This window comes from Tetrao urogallus (assembly GCF_951394365.1).
Source record: "Tetrao urogallus genome assembly, chromosome: 5".
Taxonomy (NCBI): domain Eukaryota; kingdom Metazoa; phylum Chordata; class Aves; order Galliformes; family Phasianidae; genus Tetrao; species Tetrao urogallus.
The window spans coordinates 59712434-59732107 of record NC_136818.1 but is presented as its reverse complement, the minus strand read 5'-3'; the positions used below and the strand labels follow the sequence as shown (position 1 = coordinate 59732107).

At 40.7% G+C, this 19674-nt stretch overlaps 1 protein-coding gene across 1 annotated transcript in view; it reads right to left on the bottom strand.

Annotated features, from left to right (window-relative positions):
• Positions 1-1416: 1416 nt before the first annotated feature.
• The window catches only part of GRK5 (G protein-coupled receptor kinase 5), a gene marked incomplete at both ends in the record, with an annotated part of 156772 nt that continues 138514 nt past the window's right edge, over positions 1417-19674 (bottom strand). The window contains 8 exons of the mRNA XM_079535438.1: positions 1417-1515; positions 2360-2491; positions 3320-3457; positions 5833-5970; positions 13066-13274; positions 14435-14524; positions 15303-15340; positions 19350-19540. Coding sequence (XP_079391564.1) covers positions 1417-1515; positions 2360-2491; positions 3320-3457; positions 5833-5970; positions 13066-13274; positions 14435-14524; positions 15303-15340; positions 19350-19540 — 1035 coding nt within the window. The remainder of the gene's footprint in view (positions 1516-2359; positions 2492-3319; positions 3458-5832; positions 5971-13065; positions 13275-14434; positions 14525-15302; positions 15341-19349; positions 19541-19674) is intronic.

The window sequence follows — 19674 nt, the reverse complement described above, 5'->3', positions numbered from 1 at the left end:
GGGTGCACAAAGGTTTTCCAGTTCCTATGAAAGAGAAGGAACCGTATTTTTGATGCTTGATTCAGGTGCCTCAGGTACCACTACTCATCCTGACTGATCCTGTTTGTAAGTGGGAATAACATCTTCAAAAGTGGTTAAAGGATCCTGGGTAAAGAAAGAGGGAAGAAAAAGTGGGAAGTCTTGTTTCATAACTTACATTTAATTCAATTAAGTTGAGGACTTATTTGAGGGGAACAAGTCATGTATGTTTGATATGACAAAACAAAGTGCAGACACAGGTTCTGCTACTGCCCTAAAGCAGCTCAGACCCCACTCTCAGTCTCCACAGGTCAGCCCTAGGGAGCTGACATGAATCTCATGGTGCAAAACCTAGACTATTGCATTTCTCTCTTGCTACCTGTTTGATATGAGCAGTGATGAAAAGGCCTTGGACTTTTGTCCGCAGCACAGAGAACGCTTTGCTCTCATCATAGTGGGTGTAGGATTCAAGCCCCTGAAAAACAAATGTCATTTGCTTTCCCAGTCAACTCTCACTCAGTTTTGTACTTCAACAACAAGAACAACAACAACAAAAGTGAAGAAGGGTTTAAAATAGAGTACACTTTCTAAAAAAAAATATTATGATGATCTAACAATGTTAAATACAAATCTCAGCTGTGCTGGTCTGTTGAGATCACAAACCTTAGGCATAGCAAGGAGTATTCTTGAATACATCAAAGCCTTGTCAGCATCTTTTCGCATTTAATGCAAGACATTACAAGTTAATGAAGAGGAGAAACGTATGCAGTGTTGCTGTAAACCAAATATACAGATGTAAAATAATTAAGAATAACCTGTTCTGTAAAAATGCATGTCAATAAAACCCAGTCTGATAAAGTGATTTATGAACAGTTTTCTAGAATCACTAAAAAGAATGATTTCTCATTTGAGGCTCTGGAAGTCTTGAGTCACATTTTTTTTCTTTTAAAAAATGTCTTAAAACACATGGCTTTACAGCTGCTGCTTGGAAAATATACACCTCCAAAGTCTGACTTTCATTTAAATACAAATGTACAAAATGTAAACTGAGACAATAGAGAAATTTACAAAACTTTTCTTTAAAAATAATAAAGACAAAATTCAGTTCTAGTATGATGCTATTTAAATACGTGCAAGTAGTCATGTTCATTGAATTTCTATTGCAATGTTCTAAATAGACAAATTTGATTCACACAGTCTTGAGTGCCACCTCCAGAAACAGACCTGAGTGGAAATTTCTTCTTAAAATGCGAGGCTCCACTGGAAGGAATGGGTAGAAAATCTCCATTTTGGGGAGATTCTTTTTTTTTTTTCACTCAGTGGTGGATGCTCTCTCATCCATAGAAGCTTCATAGATTATAGTGGAAGGACGCAATGTTTGATAAAACTGAGTCAGAACTAGCTGCTTCCAGTGGAGTTTGAACTCACGTGATTTGAATTTATGTGGTGATTTAAACTGGCCTTCGAATTTGAAGAACTCTTTGAATTGTTCTGATGCTACAGAAAGATGAAAAAAATGACAATTAGCTTCTGTAAATGTGCCAAGCTTTTCATTTGATGGTGATAATGCACTGAATGCCCTGTAAGATCTTTGCATGAAGAACTCAGGGTGTAAAATATTCCTTACTTTCTTACATGTATTCTCTCTAAGTCAGGAGGACCATGGGAGTTCTTGAGACACATGAATTCCAGGAGTAAAGTCAATTCATTGCAAAATATCAGTATCTGCTAAATATGATTTAGAGAGGCTACCCGCCAATGATGAGGCACAGCTTTTACCCTACAGAAATACAGAAATCAGCCTAGGAATGTTATTTGGATTTGCCATTGTGCCACGTCAAAGCTGTATGTCACAAACTCTCTGACTTCACAGAATCATTGAATCATTAAGGTCAAAAGAGAACTCTAAGATCTTTTAATGCAACTTTCTTGGTTGGACTTTGCTCTCCTTTTTAGAGTCCTGGATTAGAGCCTTGACTACGTCATTCAGCTTTTGAATTTTTTAACACATAAATCAAGAGTTTTTAAGGAACTTATAAAAAAACATTTCAAAAAGCATTTCAGTAGACCACTGAAAAATAGTTCGAGTATGAAGTTTTCAGCCACTGGAAACAAAACTGATGAAAAAAACCAAAGGTTCTGGTCATTAAAGAAAATATCACAAGAAATAGGCAGGAAATTTGTGACTGTGCAGTATTAGTCAGGAAGCTGCCAGGTAACCATAACAGCCAGCCCTCTCTAAGGTATACTGTTTTCATCACAGCAAAAATACCAGTAGAACATGGACGTGACACTGGCCATCTAAACCAGTGTTCCTGATTTTAGTAAAAGAATATCTCACCTGTCGTTTAAATATTCTCTGTAGCAGTCCTTTCTTGGGTGGCTCCGGGGGGTAGCTTTTATTTAGGTCTGGTGAAATAGTACCATTTGGTCCAAACACATTTAGTTCTTTAAAACACTCCGTTTCTATCATCTAGTGTAATACAATAAGAAACAAGTCTGCATTAAATATATTCCAGAAGTAGCAGTTTGTCCAAAGTCAGGATTGGGATCACTATCTGCCATCAAAGGCTTGAGCAATATATTAGAAAATTTAACAGTTGAGCTCCTGTTGGTGGCTATGGAAGGTAAGTATGTGGTATGAAAAAGAGGCTGAATCTGCTCTGTATGTTTGCACATCAGTCTTACTAGGGCTGCCCCACATAACTTTCCATTATATTCTTTACTACTGTGGAGAATATTAGGTAAATTCAGGCATACCCACAAAATGCCTGTGGGCACCCCTCTCCCCAAGAGGATCTGCTGTTTGATGTAGAGTTGGATTTACGAAACCAACTGTTCATTCTGCTTTCATATCAAATAGAAATAAAGATTCAGATCTGGAAACCCTGGAACAATTCAAGATTCAGCCTGCAGATACTGTTGCAGCTGTGGACCTACTGCAGGTTCAGAACAATAGGTGAGATGAGGATCACAAATGGAGGAGCTTCCATTAGGACCTCCATCCATCCTGTGGAAGTTCCTCTGAGCTGCTGTCAAAATACCTCAGTAGAAATACAGGAGAAGGAAGTACAGTAGGTTCCTTGCCAATTTACACAAATATGCACAGCCAACAGATACAGCCACCTGAACTTGACATCTGTGGTACATTATAGATCTTGAAAGAGGCCATTTGTAACTCATGAAATCATTAGAGTCTGGCAAGTTATCCAGTAGTTATATATTACTAGAAATATATAGCTTCTCTTAAAACATCTGTTAGGGGTTTTATTGGAGTCATCTTACTATGACACATCCTTACCTCATTTTGCCATGGAATAGACACAGATCCTGTGGAAAACTTGGAATAGAAATCATCATCTGTCTGGTCCAGGTTTACTCCTTTCACTGTGGAGAATTGCTCGATGTCTAACACATCCTTGCAGTATACTGCTCTGGGCTATCTCAGCAGAAGAATTAGAAAACAGCAAGACAAAGAATAATTCCCAGTCTGACCATGTGCTTTTTTCCAGTTTCAGTCAAGTGAGAACGACTCACAACAAGTGACTATTTGCATCCTGCTTCTCTAGACTTGCTCTGCCTGCATGTTTATCATCAAAGGCTGATTTTGCTTTAAGCACATTAAGAGTCCCACTTTGAAGTCTTTAAAGCATCAGTGCAGCCAAAGTGGGTTTTAGTCATCCATATAGCATATGGCAAAGAGGTGAGAGAAAAAGGACAGAAAGTGCAAGAAAATAAAAATCAAATCCTTCAGTACATTTTTTAGAGATGGAAGAACAGAATATTGAGTGACATACTGGAGACAGCTCTGAAAAGGGACCTCAAATAGAAGTGTTCTGCTCAGATAGCTGCAGGTTTTGCAATTTAAAAATTTAAAGGAATGTATTCCAACTGCTAAAGAAAACAGAAGAGGTTTGGCATTTTTCCATTGTTTTTATTAATAGCTCAGCTGCTGGAAGCTGTCCAGAATCTCCTCTATTAACTCTTTTAACTTGGCTGCATTTCTTCAAATAAATAGTCAAATGGCTTCACCTTTTAAAACTACTTAATTTTCTGGGATTACAGGCAGGAAACTTTGCAGTGATGCTCTTTTAGCTTATATTCCATCAGTCAGCCATAGAAAACAGAAAAAGTCATCACTAGCTACCTGATATAGCGTGGTCATTTGTGTGCTTAGAGAGCTTCCATTAGCAACACAGAGCTACACTTTGGTGCACAGGAATCACTGAGGGCTGGTTTGAGGGACTAGCCCAACCACCAAAATCAAGAACAGGTTGAATTGTACTGTCAACACAGGGTACAGTGACTGCAAGACCAGTGGGCTGAATGCAGTATTTTATCTGGAGCTGAGCACTGTGACCAATAAATCAAACTAACTCCTGATGAAAGTCCTATCTGCTGGAGGCTGCATCCCTCTGCCTTTCTGATGACTGCAATCCACAGCATTTTTGTGGAGACATAGAAGACTAGAAGAGGATGGAGAAATATGGGTTAGATTACAACTTCTGCCATTGGCTATGTAGCTTTGGGCAATTCATCTGACTTCAGTAAATACTTGGAAATCTATGGATGAAGTGCCAAATAATTTAAATTAGGGCCAGCTCCTGAGTTCCCAATAAATAGCCATAAAAATTTATGCGCCCCGGCTTCAGCAAATATGTCTCTAAGAGGTGCCTTCTGGGCCTTACATGCCACAGTTAAGCTTTTAATACACTCTGGCAAATCCCAAATTTCAGCCCAGAATTTTCTAATTTTCTACATCAGAAAGAAATAGTAGCTTGTCTCCTATTTCTTCCCACTAAAGCAGGTCATAACACCATGGGCTAATTGGCAGGAATAACTAGGCCACATAGTAAAATGTAAAGCAAAACCAGAGCAGCTAAAGTAAACTTTTGTAGCTTTTAAACCACTTTGGTTTGGTTGAGTTTGCAGCAATGTGAATGAGAGCTGCCAAGATGTTACTTTTCTTAATATGTTAAAATGGCAGTGTTTCCTTAGAACTGTATGGGAACTTTTAAGACAGGAGGCCTAGCCAGAAAGAAAGCCCTGCAGGAGGAAAATTCTCAGATAACTCTGTGCACTGGGGTAGAGAGCTGTACCACAAAAGGGTGGAAAAAGTTTTCTTATTACCAATGCAACAAAGACTTTCAGTATGTGCAAGACTGGAATGTAGGTAAGGACTCAGTGTTGGGTTCTATTCCCCATGAGCACTAGCAAGTTCAGAACGCTGTCTCAGGTCCAAGCGTTCTGCCTGAGGAGACACTTGATATCTGAACCTGCTTCTGATTTCTTGTAACAAATGTCTTTTTTTAATAAGAATCCCATGCATTCCTCAGCTCTTTAGAGCTTTGGACTTTGTAATTCTGATCTTACCTTTGTATACGTATCTATATACCTATATGTATTCTCATGGCTTACACCAGTGATTTTTCCTTGCACAGTCTGGTCCTAAACATATTCATTCTCTCACTAATACTGCAGACAAGGGAACAGAAAGGTTCCAAGTTTAAAGTTCGGGAACAGAAGGAACAAATGCTACAAGTGGTGCCTCCAGTATCATACAGGAAGACTGTAAAGTTAGTGGGAATGAAGCAAGACCCAGGATAACGCCCTTCATAGGGATCCAACCACCATGCATGCACCCATATCTATGGAGCAGCTCTCCTCTCCAGCCTCCCATCTCCAGCCCTATTGCTTATCACATCTTCCTAGGTCTGGTACCCATAGATATAGTGATGACATTTCTAAAAAAGATAAGTTTTGGAAACAACTCTCTTGAAATAGGCCAGTGGATGTCCCGCCTATCGTACTTACATCAGGGACAAAGGGAGGATCCAGCATTCCTGCTTCTAACCGCTTGAAATTCATGCTTTTAAAAAAAGGGTGCCTCTTCACTTCTGTTGCACCTTCACCTTGACAGCCCAGCCGCTGCTTCACATCTTTGGTGAGGAGCTGAAATATGCCAAGAAGATGGGCAAAAATGTTAGAATAGGAAGAGATTTTCAATAATATTTATATCTGCAGTCATTTTTGAATATGCCCAGAGGGATGTGCAGAGAAGAATTGTAATTGCTGCTATTTAATGGCCAAACTAAAATGGATTAGGATACCACTGTTCCAAGTGCTGGTTCAAACCTTTGGAAATTACCTGCGCTGAAGTGTTTGAAGTCAAAATAGTGATTGCTTCTTCTGCTTCCTTTCAGCAAATACTTTCTAGACAAGGTCTGACATACTCATAATATATATATATTCATAAGTCCCATTTGCTTTATCTCTGTTCTTTCTTCTTCTTTTTTACATTGCACTCTTGTAAAAATAGTTTTCCTGTGCTGCTCAGGGTGGGTTACTTCACTACCAAATTATATTCTCCTCCATTCAGTGCAGAATACTATGTTCTCATGGGCCCATCTCTGCTGAAGCCAAGGGGTGTTTTGTCCATGGCACTACAAGGTTGCATCCAGAAGATAGCTCAGAGCACCAGTACTAGTAACCACCCTCAGTTCAGCTTTGTTTGTTTTCAGAGCAGGGCAGTGCACTGCCAATTCATGCTACAGCAAGTCCTGCCTACTTCCTGGGTACTCATAATGGAGCAAAGAAGATTGACCAAACTCAGCTGCCTCAGTGTGTAAGATAAGCAGGTCCATATACACAAACACAGGGATGGCAGATCCTGGAGGACCTTGTATCGATGAAGCAATTTAACTGCAAGAAAACAGTTAAGTGGAAGAACACTTCTGGCACGCGCTAGTCGGTGGATAAGAAAAGAGATTATGCAGCCAATTCTTCAGCAGAATGCCTCTTCTTTTATATCATGCGTATAGAATCAAGCAGGCTAAATCAGTGTCTTACGAGAGCATATCTAACAGCTGAAGAGGGGGCAGAGCTCAGCACACAGATGACTGCTGCAAAACGATGATCGTTTGTGACAAGGACCTTTCTCAGTGCACCGCTGACTTCAGGCAATGCAATGAAAAGGGAATGTTAACAAAATCGTTTCCATTTATTCCTTCCATTCAACTTCAAGGAAGTCTGCATGTATTCCCCTTGGTACAGCAGAGAAGTGTAACTCAGAGCTCATTGTAATCTGCTTGGACATTTCAGCTGCCTGTTAAAAGAGATGAATTACGTGTGCCTTAGCACAACAGAAAACGAGGTGTATATTGAAGACAGTTGTGTTTACAAAAGTGTTTAGATTAGTTCTGCTGGAGTCTCCGCTGTGAGGGAAAGACTAAATCCATGCACGAGGAAATAAAAACTCCAGTCCATTTCCGTGAGAAGGGTGTCTCCTGGAGTCAGGCATGCAGCCAGGCTGACAGGTATGCACACACTGCTCAGCTCTTTTGATACTCTGATTTTTAAATGACTGCTGGAGCTAGGGGCCGAGGCATTAACTCAAGCCGGTAGGGCGGCCTCAGAGCCCACCGCTACCCCACAACCGGCTGGGAAGGGAGGAGCAAGGGCCAGGAGCTAAGGGGCTGAAGCGGCTCCGGCGGAGTGGGGCGCGACTGCCGGGAGGGCCGGCGACCGCCGGGGGGCAATAGAGGAAAAAGCAGCGCTGCGGAGTGCGGCAGCGGGTGGCGAGGCCTTCCGGTGCCCCGCAGATGGGACTCGATGGGTGAAGGGGCTCGGAGCTGTGCCGGGGACTCTTCTGAGGGGCAGGGGTTGTGGTGCCTGGGGGAAGAAAGGCACGTCTTGCTTCCTCTCCCGTATCCTGCTTTCCTGCTCCAACGCTAGAGCTGCGGTGTAGTAATCTTCTCTCGTGCTTTCCCCACGGCATGTGCAGTCAGAGCTCATTGAAACGATTAGCAAAACTCCCCCGTCTTGCCCAAGGGAGACTCTGCTGCCGTGCATGTCAGAGGAGTGGTTTGGGTTTCCCGAGCATCTGTGACTGCCATGGTACCGAGCCCTTGGGAGTCCTACAGGTGCTCTTTATACTCGTTGCATGTGAAAGCCAGGGCAGTCCTGGCAGAGGCTTACTTAGAGAGCAAGAAGCAAATGGCTCTGGGAGGGCTGAAGAGAAGAAGCAGCATTTTAGGAGATCGGGTAAAAAATCAGCCTTGCTTTGCTCCTGGTTGGGAACCAGGAGCCATGCAGCTTCTCTGCTTAGGACAAGGTTGTCCAGAGATGCTGACATCTCTCTTGAGGAGAGTTCCTGGAGAGGCACAACAGAAAGAAAATAAGAAACTGGGAAATTTAGGTAAGCTCTAGATGAAGCCAGCTCTAGAAATGACAACAGATGAAACTAGATGCATCTTGTGGATGCTAAGAGATAGGAGGGACTACAGTATCTTTCACAATGTCCTCACAGACATTCTAACCCCTTTCTCCTAAGAATAATGAGTCTTGTAACATTTCCTGCAGCTCCAGAAGAATTCTGTAATTGTAAACCTGCATGTGAGCCTGAAATGTGCATTCCATTTGGGAATCTCTCCAGGAAAAGAAAATGGTGATGACACTTACACGTTTTGAGTCATCTCTACAGGTTTTTGTGCTTTTTATTTTTTAAATTCCTTTTCAAAGTATGTATTTAAAATGAAGAGAGCAGAATAAAAGCAACTACATCAGTCTGATGATAAGCCCTCCTAGGATGGTAATGCAGTGATCCAATCATACACAGTTTCCATCTATTTTTACAGCCAGAGCCTATGGAGGATTCAACTGTGCTGCAGATTTGAAGATGGCTTAGGTCATCCAATCATGCATGAAGTTGATACCAAGCGGCAGAGCTTTATATCCTGGTAATAAAGGCTCCAGATGGTACTGGATATATATAAGTAAGGATTTAGTCTAGCCTTCAGACAAAGCTTGACTAGAATAGGTCTTTCAAAGAAAAGTCCTGAGTAGCTTTGGTGAAATTACGTTAAAGTTCTTTTTCATGATGTAAAGAATTCTGATATGAGTGATGTAAAAGTATCAAAATTTGATCCCATCTGGGGATTCAAACTATGCAATGTCTGGGACTTTTTCCAGGACTTTATTTTGTTCATAGGAGACTCCCTTTTAGAGGGGAACAGAAGGCCCAATTTGCAGACCTGATCCTTCCCATAGGGAAGTCTGCTGCCTCCATGGGGCCTGGGGAGGAAACAGCCTAGGAGGTTTCTGGAGCACGTGGAAGATAATTTCCTGACACAGCTAGTAAGAGAGCCTAGCAGGGGAGGCTCTCTAGACCTGCTGTTTACAGAGAAGGACTGGTGGGAGACAGTGGTCAGAATCCTTCGTGGGCATAGCACCCACAAAATGATAGAGCTGTCTATTCTTGATGAGGTCAGGAGGGGGGTCAGCAAAACTGTTATTTTGACCTTCCAGAAGGCAGACTTTGGGCTGTTAGGGAAATTGGTTTGGAGGGTCCCGTAGGAGATGGTCCTGAAGGGCAAAAGTGCCCAGGAAGATTCCTGAAGAAGGGACTCTAAAGGGTGCAGGAGCAGGCCGTCCCCATGTGTGCTAAAATGAACCAGTATGGAAGAAGACCAGCCTGACTGAACAGGGAGCTTTCACAGAAACTGGGGGAAAAAGAATTTACCACCTTTGGAAGAAGGAGCAGGGAACTTGAGAAGAGTACAGGGATGTTGCTAGGATGTGCAGTGAGAAAATCAGAACTTAATCTGGCCACCATTGCAAAAGATAACAAAAGGTGTTTTCACAAATGCATTAACAACAAAAGGAGGCCAAGGAGAATCATAGCCCAGTGTAGCCCAAAGCAGAAGAAACAAATCTCCCTTATGCATGAGTGATAGTAAAGCTTATTGCAAAGGCTTACAATAGAAGATTTATTAATCATTGCTATCATCTTTCGCAACAGCAATAATAATCATTTGAAGAGTGAGTTATTCTGCCAAGAATTATTCTCAGGCAATACTAATAAGCTTTAAAGTGTAAAAATGTGTGGATAAGTTGGCTTCCAGGGACAAAAACAGAGAGAAGGGATGAAAGCAGCCTGTAGTAGTTGTAGAAAGATAATAGTGTTTCTGGTGGTGTGTGAAAGATAGAAGAGATTGCTTTTATGAAGAAAAGAAACCATCATCTTTCATTTGTCTGGGGAGGCACTTCAGGAAGGAAACAATTACAAAACTGCTGAGGTTTGGAAGGGACCTCTGGCTGGTGTCTAGTCCAACTCTGGTTCTTCTCAGAGTTGCTATGAGCAGGTGCAAGGCCCCGCTCAGTGTTGGTTGTCCTCAAGTTTGAAAACTCCACAGCCCATTTTGGCAACCTGTCCCAGAGTCTGACTACCTCCACAGGGATAAAGCATTTCTTGATGTTCAAAGGAAGCCTCCTGTGTTTCAGATTGTGCCCACCGTCTCTCCTCCTGTCACTGGGCACCACTGAGAACAGTCTGGCTCTGTTCTCTTTGCACCTTCCAGTCAAAGATCCCTTTTGTGGACTAAAATGGGAGCTATAGGAATAAGAAATAAGAGAAAAGCTAGTCTGCAGGAAATGCAGACAAACAGGACACTGTCAGAGTGAGAAAGGCAGACCAGTAAGGACCATCCAATGCTGTTGACTTGTATGCGCTTCAAGTCACATCCTTGGATACAAGACTGCACTTGTCAGGGGAAACATGCATGTACATCAGTGAAGTACAAGTCACAACAATGAAAACCAGGGAGCATTTCCTAGAAAGACTGGATTTTTTCAGAGGAAAAAAACCAACAAAACAAAACATGAAGCTGTTATGTTATATGGGAACTATGGGTTGGGGAGCTTCCCAGAAAGACAGCTGCCCCTGTTCCTAATTATTTATTATTCATCTCTGTTTCAGTCCAAAATGAGGGCTGATTTATGGGAAATGACTTAGAAAATGTAATATGGAAATATTGGATGGATAATGATTAATGGAAGCTATGATATATGCCTGCAAAAATGCAAAGGGCATAAGCATCCAGGAGGGGAAGGTTGACATGAGGTGACACCAGAGGGTTTTCATGAGTGAATGAATAAAGACAATATATTTCCTGATGGTAACGCTATCAGACCGTAGAGTAAGGTCTGAAGAGAAGATCTGGAGACATGGTGGACATGGTGGAGACACGTTCCTCACTCTTGGCCTGAAAAAGAAGAAGGCCTTCCACTTTGGATCTGTGTGACATCCTAAGTTGGATTTTTGTACTACAAGTTTACACTTCGCTTTGCTGGTATAATGGAAGCTTAATTATGGCTTTTTTGTTTCTTTGATAAGTTGCTGATACAAAGCAACAAAGTTCTGGTTTTCAATACAAAGAGCAAAAACAATTTGAGAAAATATATTTGAATGATGGATTGTTTAAGAATCACTTGAACAAAATGACTTTTGGGTGAAAAACCTCAAGTTCCGTTATGCTTAGTATCAGAAGTAAGACTCTCCCACTCTTAAGGCACAGCAATTGTAATCCATTAATATTCACAAAGAACAGCATTGTCTTTGGTCCAATTAAGAGTTTGCACAAACTACCTAAAGAAACACAACGGGATTGGACAGCGGAAGCAGTAATGACCAAGATGTCAGGAGTGATTTACATATAGTTCATGCCTGCCTGAGGCAAGGGAATGAAATAGAAGATTTTTTGAGGTTCCCTGAAGCCATGGGTTTGTTCTACGGCCTGAAGATGAAAATGACCACCACAACATATTGACTCTCATCGTCTATTCCCCTGGGAGCAGTAAGTAATTTTCAGCACCTTCCTGTCAATGCTACATTGAATTCTCACCATAGAAGTTCTTACCAACTCCATCATTTCTCTGCAAAATATTTTTTTATTCTGTTATGCTTCATACCTGAAATTACCTACAGAACAAGAAATGAGAGTATCTTTTTTTTCTTCATGGCATTTTCATTTCATGCTAATTACATGAAAATGCACAAACTCTGCCACTCCAGCAGACTGTTCTTCACCTAGTATGAGCTGAGATGCTTCTAAGGAAAAGATGGCAGACTTTTCGAGCACATGAAATGGTCTGTGTGATCCTGTGCTGTCCTAAATCCTTTCACTCTAACTTCACTGGAGGCTCTGAATTGTGGTTTAAGGGCAGCGTAAGGCCTGAAGTATCTATCAAGAGTGATGTCAGTTAATTGCTATCCTGGGGATTCAGCAATGTGTTGGTGCACTGTGAGTTAATGACTTCCAGGCACATAATACTTGGCAGTGCTACCATTATTACTTTGCAGGGAGAATTCAGTGTCTTTTCATGAAGCCAGACAACCAGAATGTTGTTGATATGTTGTTTGCCTGCCTGTTGCACAAGATATTGCTGCAACACTCACTACCTATTTGTTGATCTTTCTTTCCCTTCATTCTTTCTCTACCAGTTTACATAGATATGTCACTGTCTCCAAAGGAGACTTCACTCTTTAACAAACAAATCAAGAAAAAGGCCACATCCCTTTCCAAGTTACAATTCAGCCTTCTAAAGATGGATGTCGACAAGACATTGATAAATTCAGACACAGCTTTGAGATTTCTCAGAGGGTTTGAGGATTTCCATTGTCAGAGATGGCCATTGTGCTATGAAAATGACTCCCAGCTGAAAGGGTGAGAAAACATTTTAAAGGACAGCTCAACAGTATTAAAAAAAGCTGGATGCTTTGGCACCCTGGGGAAAAGCTGCTAACAAAGTGAGTGAGATGGGGTGGGACATATGAGTGTCACAATAATTTCATTGCATAATCTTTTTCCTGCTTACCCCCAGCTCCCACCAAACACAATGGAAGCATGGGGTTTTCAGTTCCTTGCAGAAGACACTGAAAGTCTTGCATCATCAAGTCCTTCTTATTTTTTTCTGCGATATTATAAAACACAGAAAAGCATTCTTGACTACAAACTAACGTTCAAAGTCTCATGAGAATAAATACCGCTCCCTTGGTCATAAAACTTTGGGGAGGACTCAAAATGACCGTGATGAATCTCATGGAGAAGTCCCAAATAAACGCAATTTGAATGAGTAAAGAATGCAGTCATCCCATCAACAGATGAGCTTGATTACTGCTTGTCTCTGCAGGCTCTCTACAGTACCACATCACCTCTGAGACTCTGTCAGATACACGAAGCTGCCACACTGTGCCTTTAAGCCCCTTACCATTTTACAGATGGACTTGGCCTCCTCAGAAAACTTATGGGAGTACACCTCCTCAGTCTCCAGAACTCTTCTGTCCACTTCTTCTCTCTTCACCTTCTCTTTCCTTCCACGAAATGGTGATTGCCCAGCAATCATCTCATAAATGAGACAGCCCAGTCCCCAGTAGTCAGGGCTGAGTGTGTATCTCTGGTTGTTCAACACTTCCGGGGCTGTGGAAGAGAACATGTCTCTTATGACAGTGGAATTATGATATTGGCGGGAAGAGAGAACAGTAGGTAGAATATTAAAATACCTCGTGATTTCTAGTGACTGAATTACAGAAAATGCAGCATGTTACATGCCACGTTTTTTGCTCAACATGTCATACCACTTGCCATGTTCACACTCTCTTCTGAGTTTTCTACCAATCCAAACCAATTTAAAAAATAAAGGGAGGGTGGGTGAATCTTAAGAGTGCTTCCAGGCTTATCCATTTAAGAAAGAAATGACACACAAGCACACATCCTGTAAATAACAGTGACATTTACCCAAAAGCAAATTCTGTCTTTTCACTCAATTTATAACTTATGGTTCCCTCCTTTTAAAAACAAATACATTTCTTTTGTGTTGCAAACATTCAGTGTGTCTTGGGCATACAGTCACTTCTTTGCAGACATCCTCACCTTCTGTACATAGTTACAAACAGACAGAGGCGGAGTCTTAGTGTGTGCACAGACTCACACAGAGATGACAAAACTTAGAAATGACAGCTGATATGCTTGCTTTCATTAAAGTACTGATATAACTGTGACTCATATCAGTTAGTTTCTATTTCGTCGAATAAATGTACGCAAATTTTATTCCACAAAGTATGCTCACCCACAGAATGCATGAAAACAATTACATTCATTTCCAAAAACAGATCGAGTTCAATTAGGGAGAGTGTTATTACTATTATTTTTTTAAATGAATGTACAAATCTTTACTCTTTTTTTGTGTGGCTTCCTCTGTCCAAACAGCCGAACAGATGCATGAATCATAAACATACACATTTAACTACTATGCAAAGTAGCAATGAGAAAAAAACATTTCTTTCTTTTAAGCACATAACACTACTAAAATAAATCTATGCTAAAAGCATTAGAAGCCCTAATTCTGTTGTATGCTCTTTTTATTTTCCTTGCTGGTTTAGGAATATAGACCAGTCTCTTTAAGAGCAGCTGTGCTCCAGCCTTTTCTCGACTCCTGATTTCCTCTGAATACTTTTTGGAGGCTTGCTGCACAGAACTGGACTCAGCGGAGTGCAATGTTTTAAAATTCTTTTTCTTAAGCCTACAAAGCTCAGGTAATCTTAGTGAAATGTCAAGAAGATGAGCTGCTGAAGACTTACCCATATACCCTACTGTTCCTACTCTTCCACGGATCGATTCACCCTCAGGGATTTTAACAGCTAGACCCAAATCCGATATTCTAATATGGCCTGTAAGGGAAAAACAAAACAAAACAACACAAAAGCAGATATAATAATATGACTCCAAATTAGCTCAAAAACACAACTGCTGTCATTACAATACTCTTGCAATTTACTGTTCAGGAAATGAACACACAAGAATTGGAGCAGTTTCACTGATAAATAAAGGAATTACTGAGTGTGATATAATGCAGTGAAAGTTTAACAGTGAGGCTATGGACTAGAGTGGATTGCGTTATATACTTTAAAACAAACCAGAAAAAGACAATGGGTAGCACACTGCAGGGAAGTATCTTGAACTGATCACAGTGGATGGATGGGCTGACATAGTTCTGAAACTCTTTGATGGCTGAAGGGGCTACATCTGGTCTATAATTCAGCATAAGATCTGATTATCACTGCCCTCGGCAACAAATGAGCACCTGGCTTTGTGTAAAATGAGAGTTGACTCAGTAAAGGATGAAAGTACTTTTGGAATGGAGTGGGGAGCACAGATTTAGAAATGACAGTGTTGTTTGTGTTATGTTAGCCTTGTAACAATAAGGATGGAAAAACAATGGAAAAAAGGCAGGCACTACCAGCAAAGTCACATTCCCTAGAACACACCCTGCTGTACAGCATGAGTCCTAGCATTCTGCCCACCCCAATATGCAGTATTAGAATATGCTGAGCCTCTTATTTACTTCAGAGCATTATTTATCTCTGTGCAATACGTATCCTGAAACTAACTTAATCTATTTTACAAAATAGTCTTGTGGAAGAATTGTTGTAAACCTCTGATACTTACCATAATCATCTAGCAGGATATTTTCTGGCTTCAAATCTCTGGAAATGAAAGATAGCAGTTATTTGGATGAAGCTGGTTTTGATAACATAAGCATACAACAGCGTGTGAGTGCATTTATGACTAGTAATAAACCAATTGAGTGTCAACTCAAACAGTAAGGAACTCATGAAACCAATACAACTTTCCTCAACTCATTTCACAGAGAGACTGAAACCATATGTCTTTTTCCAAGCTGGAGTTACATTTTTCCACTAAGCCAGGCTTTTAGTTTGCAATCCAGTATAATGGAGTCATCCATCTAGACCAGAAAAGCCTGTAAACCAAGCCTTATAGTCCTGTGTGGTGTTAAATCTCTAACAAATCCTTTTATAAAATCTTTTTGTTAAAAACATTAACAATTCTGAAATACTTTATTTGCTAAAGAAAATGGAAAAAGTGATTTGTTGGGCTAAACTTTCTGTGCCTGGCATCAGACTCAGGCCAACTACGTGAATGTACACACACTTGTGCACAGGTGTGATAGTTTCAGCCACTTTGGAAAATGAGGGGCAGAGGGGAGTGCTGTGCCCAGATCAAAATTCTTCTTGCAAACATTTGTGAAACTCTGGTGCCTTTGTGGTTTGGAGCAGCGCCATGAAGACTGGCAAGGTGGTCACTCTGATGTCAAAGATGTGCCTTTTACTGCTCCTGCCGGAAAAAAAAATCCCAAATGCAGCCAAGTTAAGAACTTCTGAAAAAAACCCTCTATTTTCATATATGTAGCAGAGCCTTGGCAGTCATTCTTCCAAAGGGTTTGCCTGAATCAAGCCCATTCCACCTGGTGCTACTTCTAGACACTGTCCATGCCAGTAATGCTCCATCTCTGCCACTCCTGGAAGCAAGGGGCCACTTTTGAAGTAGGAATCCAGCAGCTGCTCCCCGGTCCAGGCATGGCAGGGCTGAAGCACAGCTGGGAACTGGGGGAGCCTGAAGAAGGCATCAGCACGCCTGGGTAAATCAAGGAGAAGCACATTGCTGCAGCTTACAGCTTTATGCCCAGTCTTTTACACGTTTGCCTCCTCTCAGTGTTAGTCTGGTCCAAATCCAAGAAGTGTTTGGTCTCTTTTTTTTTTTTTTTTTTTTTTTAAGGCCTCCTTGCATTTGTGAAGCAGCTTGATTCTCTTAGCTTCCCAGCAAGACACAGTCCTTTTCAAGGAGCACAAGAAATCCGCACAACACGAGAGGCTGGGCAGGAGTCCTCCCTGCCTTTTGAACTGTGCTGCTTCAGTGCCTTGAGTTTTCCTCTGATGGAGAGTGGTGTTCAATAGTTTTGACAATGCTGACAGTGGCATCTCAAAACTGATCTTGTTTTTATTTATTTTTTCAAGCAAGAACATAGAATACTGTGAACAGTTTCCTCTTCTTGCTAGCTTCAGACCCTCTTGACCTCTCAAGATGAATTCCACTGGGTGCTCAATGGTACCAAGCTTACTTGCCAAGTAAACTTTACTTGCCAAGTAAAATATGTGAAGGGCAACTGAATTCAGAGGAGAATCTGTGATTTTCTTTACCATATTGCTGTGGGCTTTCCCTGCCTATCAGCAGTATTCCAGTTCTGAAGCAACACAGACAAGGGCATTTCACGGTTACTTTCTAAAATGTATTCTGAAACCCTTCAGAACAATCTTCTTGAAGAACTTAGACTTCATAGTTACGTCATCTTCTGCTCCAGCCATTATTAGTCCCATCTAAAGCTGTAGCTAAATGAAAAGAATGTTGCATGCTAGTTATGAAAATATGTTTTCTTTGATTGAGAAAATGAGAGACTCCATGAAGACTCTGAGAACAGCAGTGCAGCTTTTATAGTCCTTTGTGATTTAGGGCAATTAAGGCAATCCTTCCTTTCCCGAAGACATCAGTTATCATATCTGTTTTCAGATCTCCATTTCTTCAGGATCAGGGACAGCTCCCTTAGCACAGCTAACTCTTGAAAGCGTCAAGGAGGAATGTGATTTTTGTACTGAAATGTCTAGAATTCAAACTCCTCCGTGCTATGTGTGAGGATACTTCCCAATGGTGCAGCTTCAGAAACCTAAGCTCGCCTTGCCTAAACATGCTGGAACACAAACTGCTGGCACTGCGCCCACGCGGAAAGGCTGTGGTACGTTGTTCTGCTCTGCGGGACAGCATAAACACTACAATTAATCATGGTGGACAAGGCTTTGCTGTATATTTGTGTAATGCTAGGACAGAGTGATCTTGATGCAGATTGGAACTTGCAGGCACTGCTATAATATATGTAGTTATATATAAATAATTCGAGGAGAACCAGAAGGTTTTCTTGTCTGCTTTCCATGAAAAGTCAACCCATTGACCTTTACTAACACGATGCAGTTTAGAAATGTAACGTAAGCTCCTCATTTGGCAAGGGAATTCTGATTTTTCATCTGACACTGATCCTGAAACAGGGCCTGGTTGTTCTCTCGGGTCACATCCACAGCATGCGTCACTGGTCCGGGAGATGGGAAGGTTATTTTGGAATGCTGTGATTTACTCAGAAGCATTTTGTTCACAGAAAATGAAATTAAGTCTGAGGAATAAGTTTTGCTATGAATTATTCACCTTGAGAAAGCTGTAGCATGTAGTTGCTAATTTTTTTTTGACCTGTATAGCACTTCTCACAGGTCCCAAAACACTTTGTAGGATTACAAATTAGGGGTCTCTGCGGATGCTTCTGAAATGCTACCAGAAAATGCTACCTACAAAGATACCTATCATTAATCACCAAAATGAATGTCCCATCCAAACTGTGAACTAGCAGGTCTTTTAAGAATAATGTGAAACAACTGCTTAAGGAGGTAGGATGCCATTTCTCTCAAAGCCCATAGTATTTTAGTAGACCACATATAACTTTGTTTATTAGAAAGTGGCATTAGCATGGCATTTTACCAGCCACATTATGAATTTATCTCTCCTTTTCATCAATATGATGAAATCTTATGCTATGTGATTTAAAGGTTGGGTTTTTTTTTTCTTAAAGAAAAACTATAGCACTTCCTAAAAACTTTTCTGAATGTGTAGGGTATATTTTAAAGAAAAAGAAGGCCAGACACATCAGTTAAGATCTGTTTTTTTTTCAATTGACTTTAAACACTTAATCCCATTGTTTTTCCTTGAAAAAATCTTCTGGGACAGTGCCATGCAGATCAGTGTATTATCGATGCCTGCTCTCCTAATGCGAGATAGCAAAATCTGAGTCACAACAAGGCAACAGAGTGGCAGCTTCTCAGAGAAATCCTCCAAAGAACAATATTCTAATTTCTCCATATACAAGCATATGCACAGTGCTTATTATACATCAGCATATCAATGATTTGAAGCGTGGCTTTGTTTTTCAAAAAAAATCAAAACCCATACTATTATCTATTAATCATTGCCCTTGGATGCTCTCATCAATTTACAGTACCTCTTCTGCTGTGAATGATGGCTTTAATGATTTCACAAGCTGGGATAGCAAATACAGACATTAAATGGTGCTTACGACTATGCTGACTGTTTACTGAAGAAAACCATCCCTGTGGAGCCACAAGAACTCTCTCTGAAGTCACCCTTCACCCTAAAATGTCCCAAGATGCTCCATTTTAGGAAAGGTGTTTTTTTCCATATCTGATGCACCACAGCTCTTATGCAACATAATCTAACTGATTAAAACAGAGACTTGAACAGAATGAACTCCATCTCATATCAACTAGAAACTCGATTCCTTAATTCAGTCATTTTAAAAGAACTTTCCTAATTTTGTTTGGTCTCAGTGGATGCTGATGTAGGATTTGGGGAGTTCTGTGTTAGATCTGTATAATTTAGACATGATATGTTCAGTGAAGGAACTGCTTGCTTTCACTATTACTGGATTCACTACTATTGTATTTGTAAATGGCTCTGAGAAGTGTCATCAAAGCACTTTTTCTCTATTGTACCTTTTCTCTATTGCACTACAATGGGTAGAGGGGAATGCACAGTTCTTTTCTCCCTGGGAAAGTCTTCCTAAGACTACAGAAAAATGCTCACCTGTATACTGTGTTTTCTCTGTGAAGATCTTCTAAACCACAAAGAATCTCTGCAGCATAAAACAAAGCTCTTTCCTCCTCAAAACCTGGGTTTCCCATGTTGTAGATATGAAACTTGAGATCGCCTCCATTCATTATGGTCAGAACTAAACATAGTGCATCCTTTGTTTCATAGGCATAGGCTAAATTGACCTAGAAAAAAACATTTGTAAGATAGCTGTGACAGTTCATTTATCTGCTAAGAAGAAATCACTAACTTTTCATTAACAATTTTCACTAGAAAAAGAAAAAAAAAGTGCTTCCTGAAATTGATATGGACCTTATTG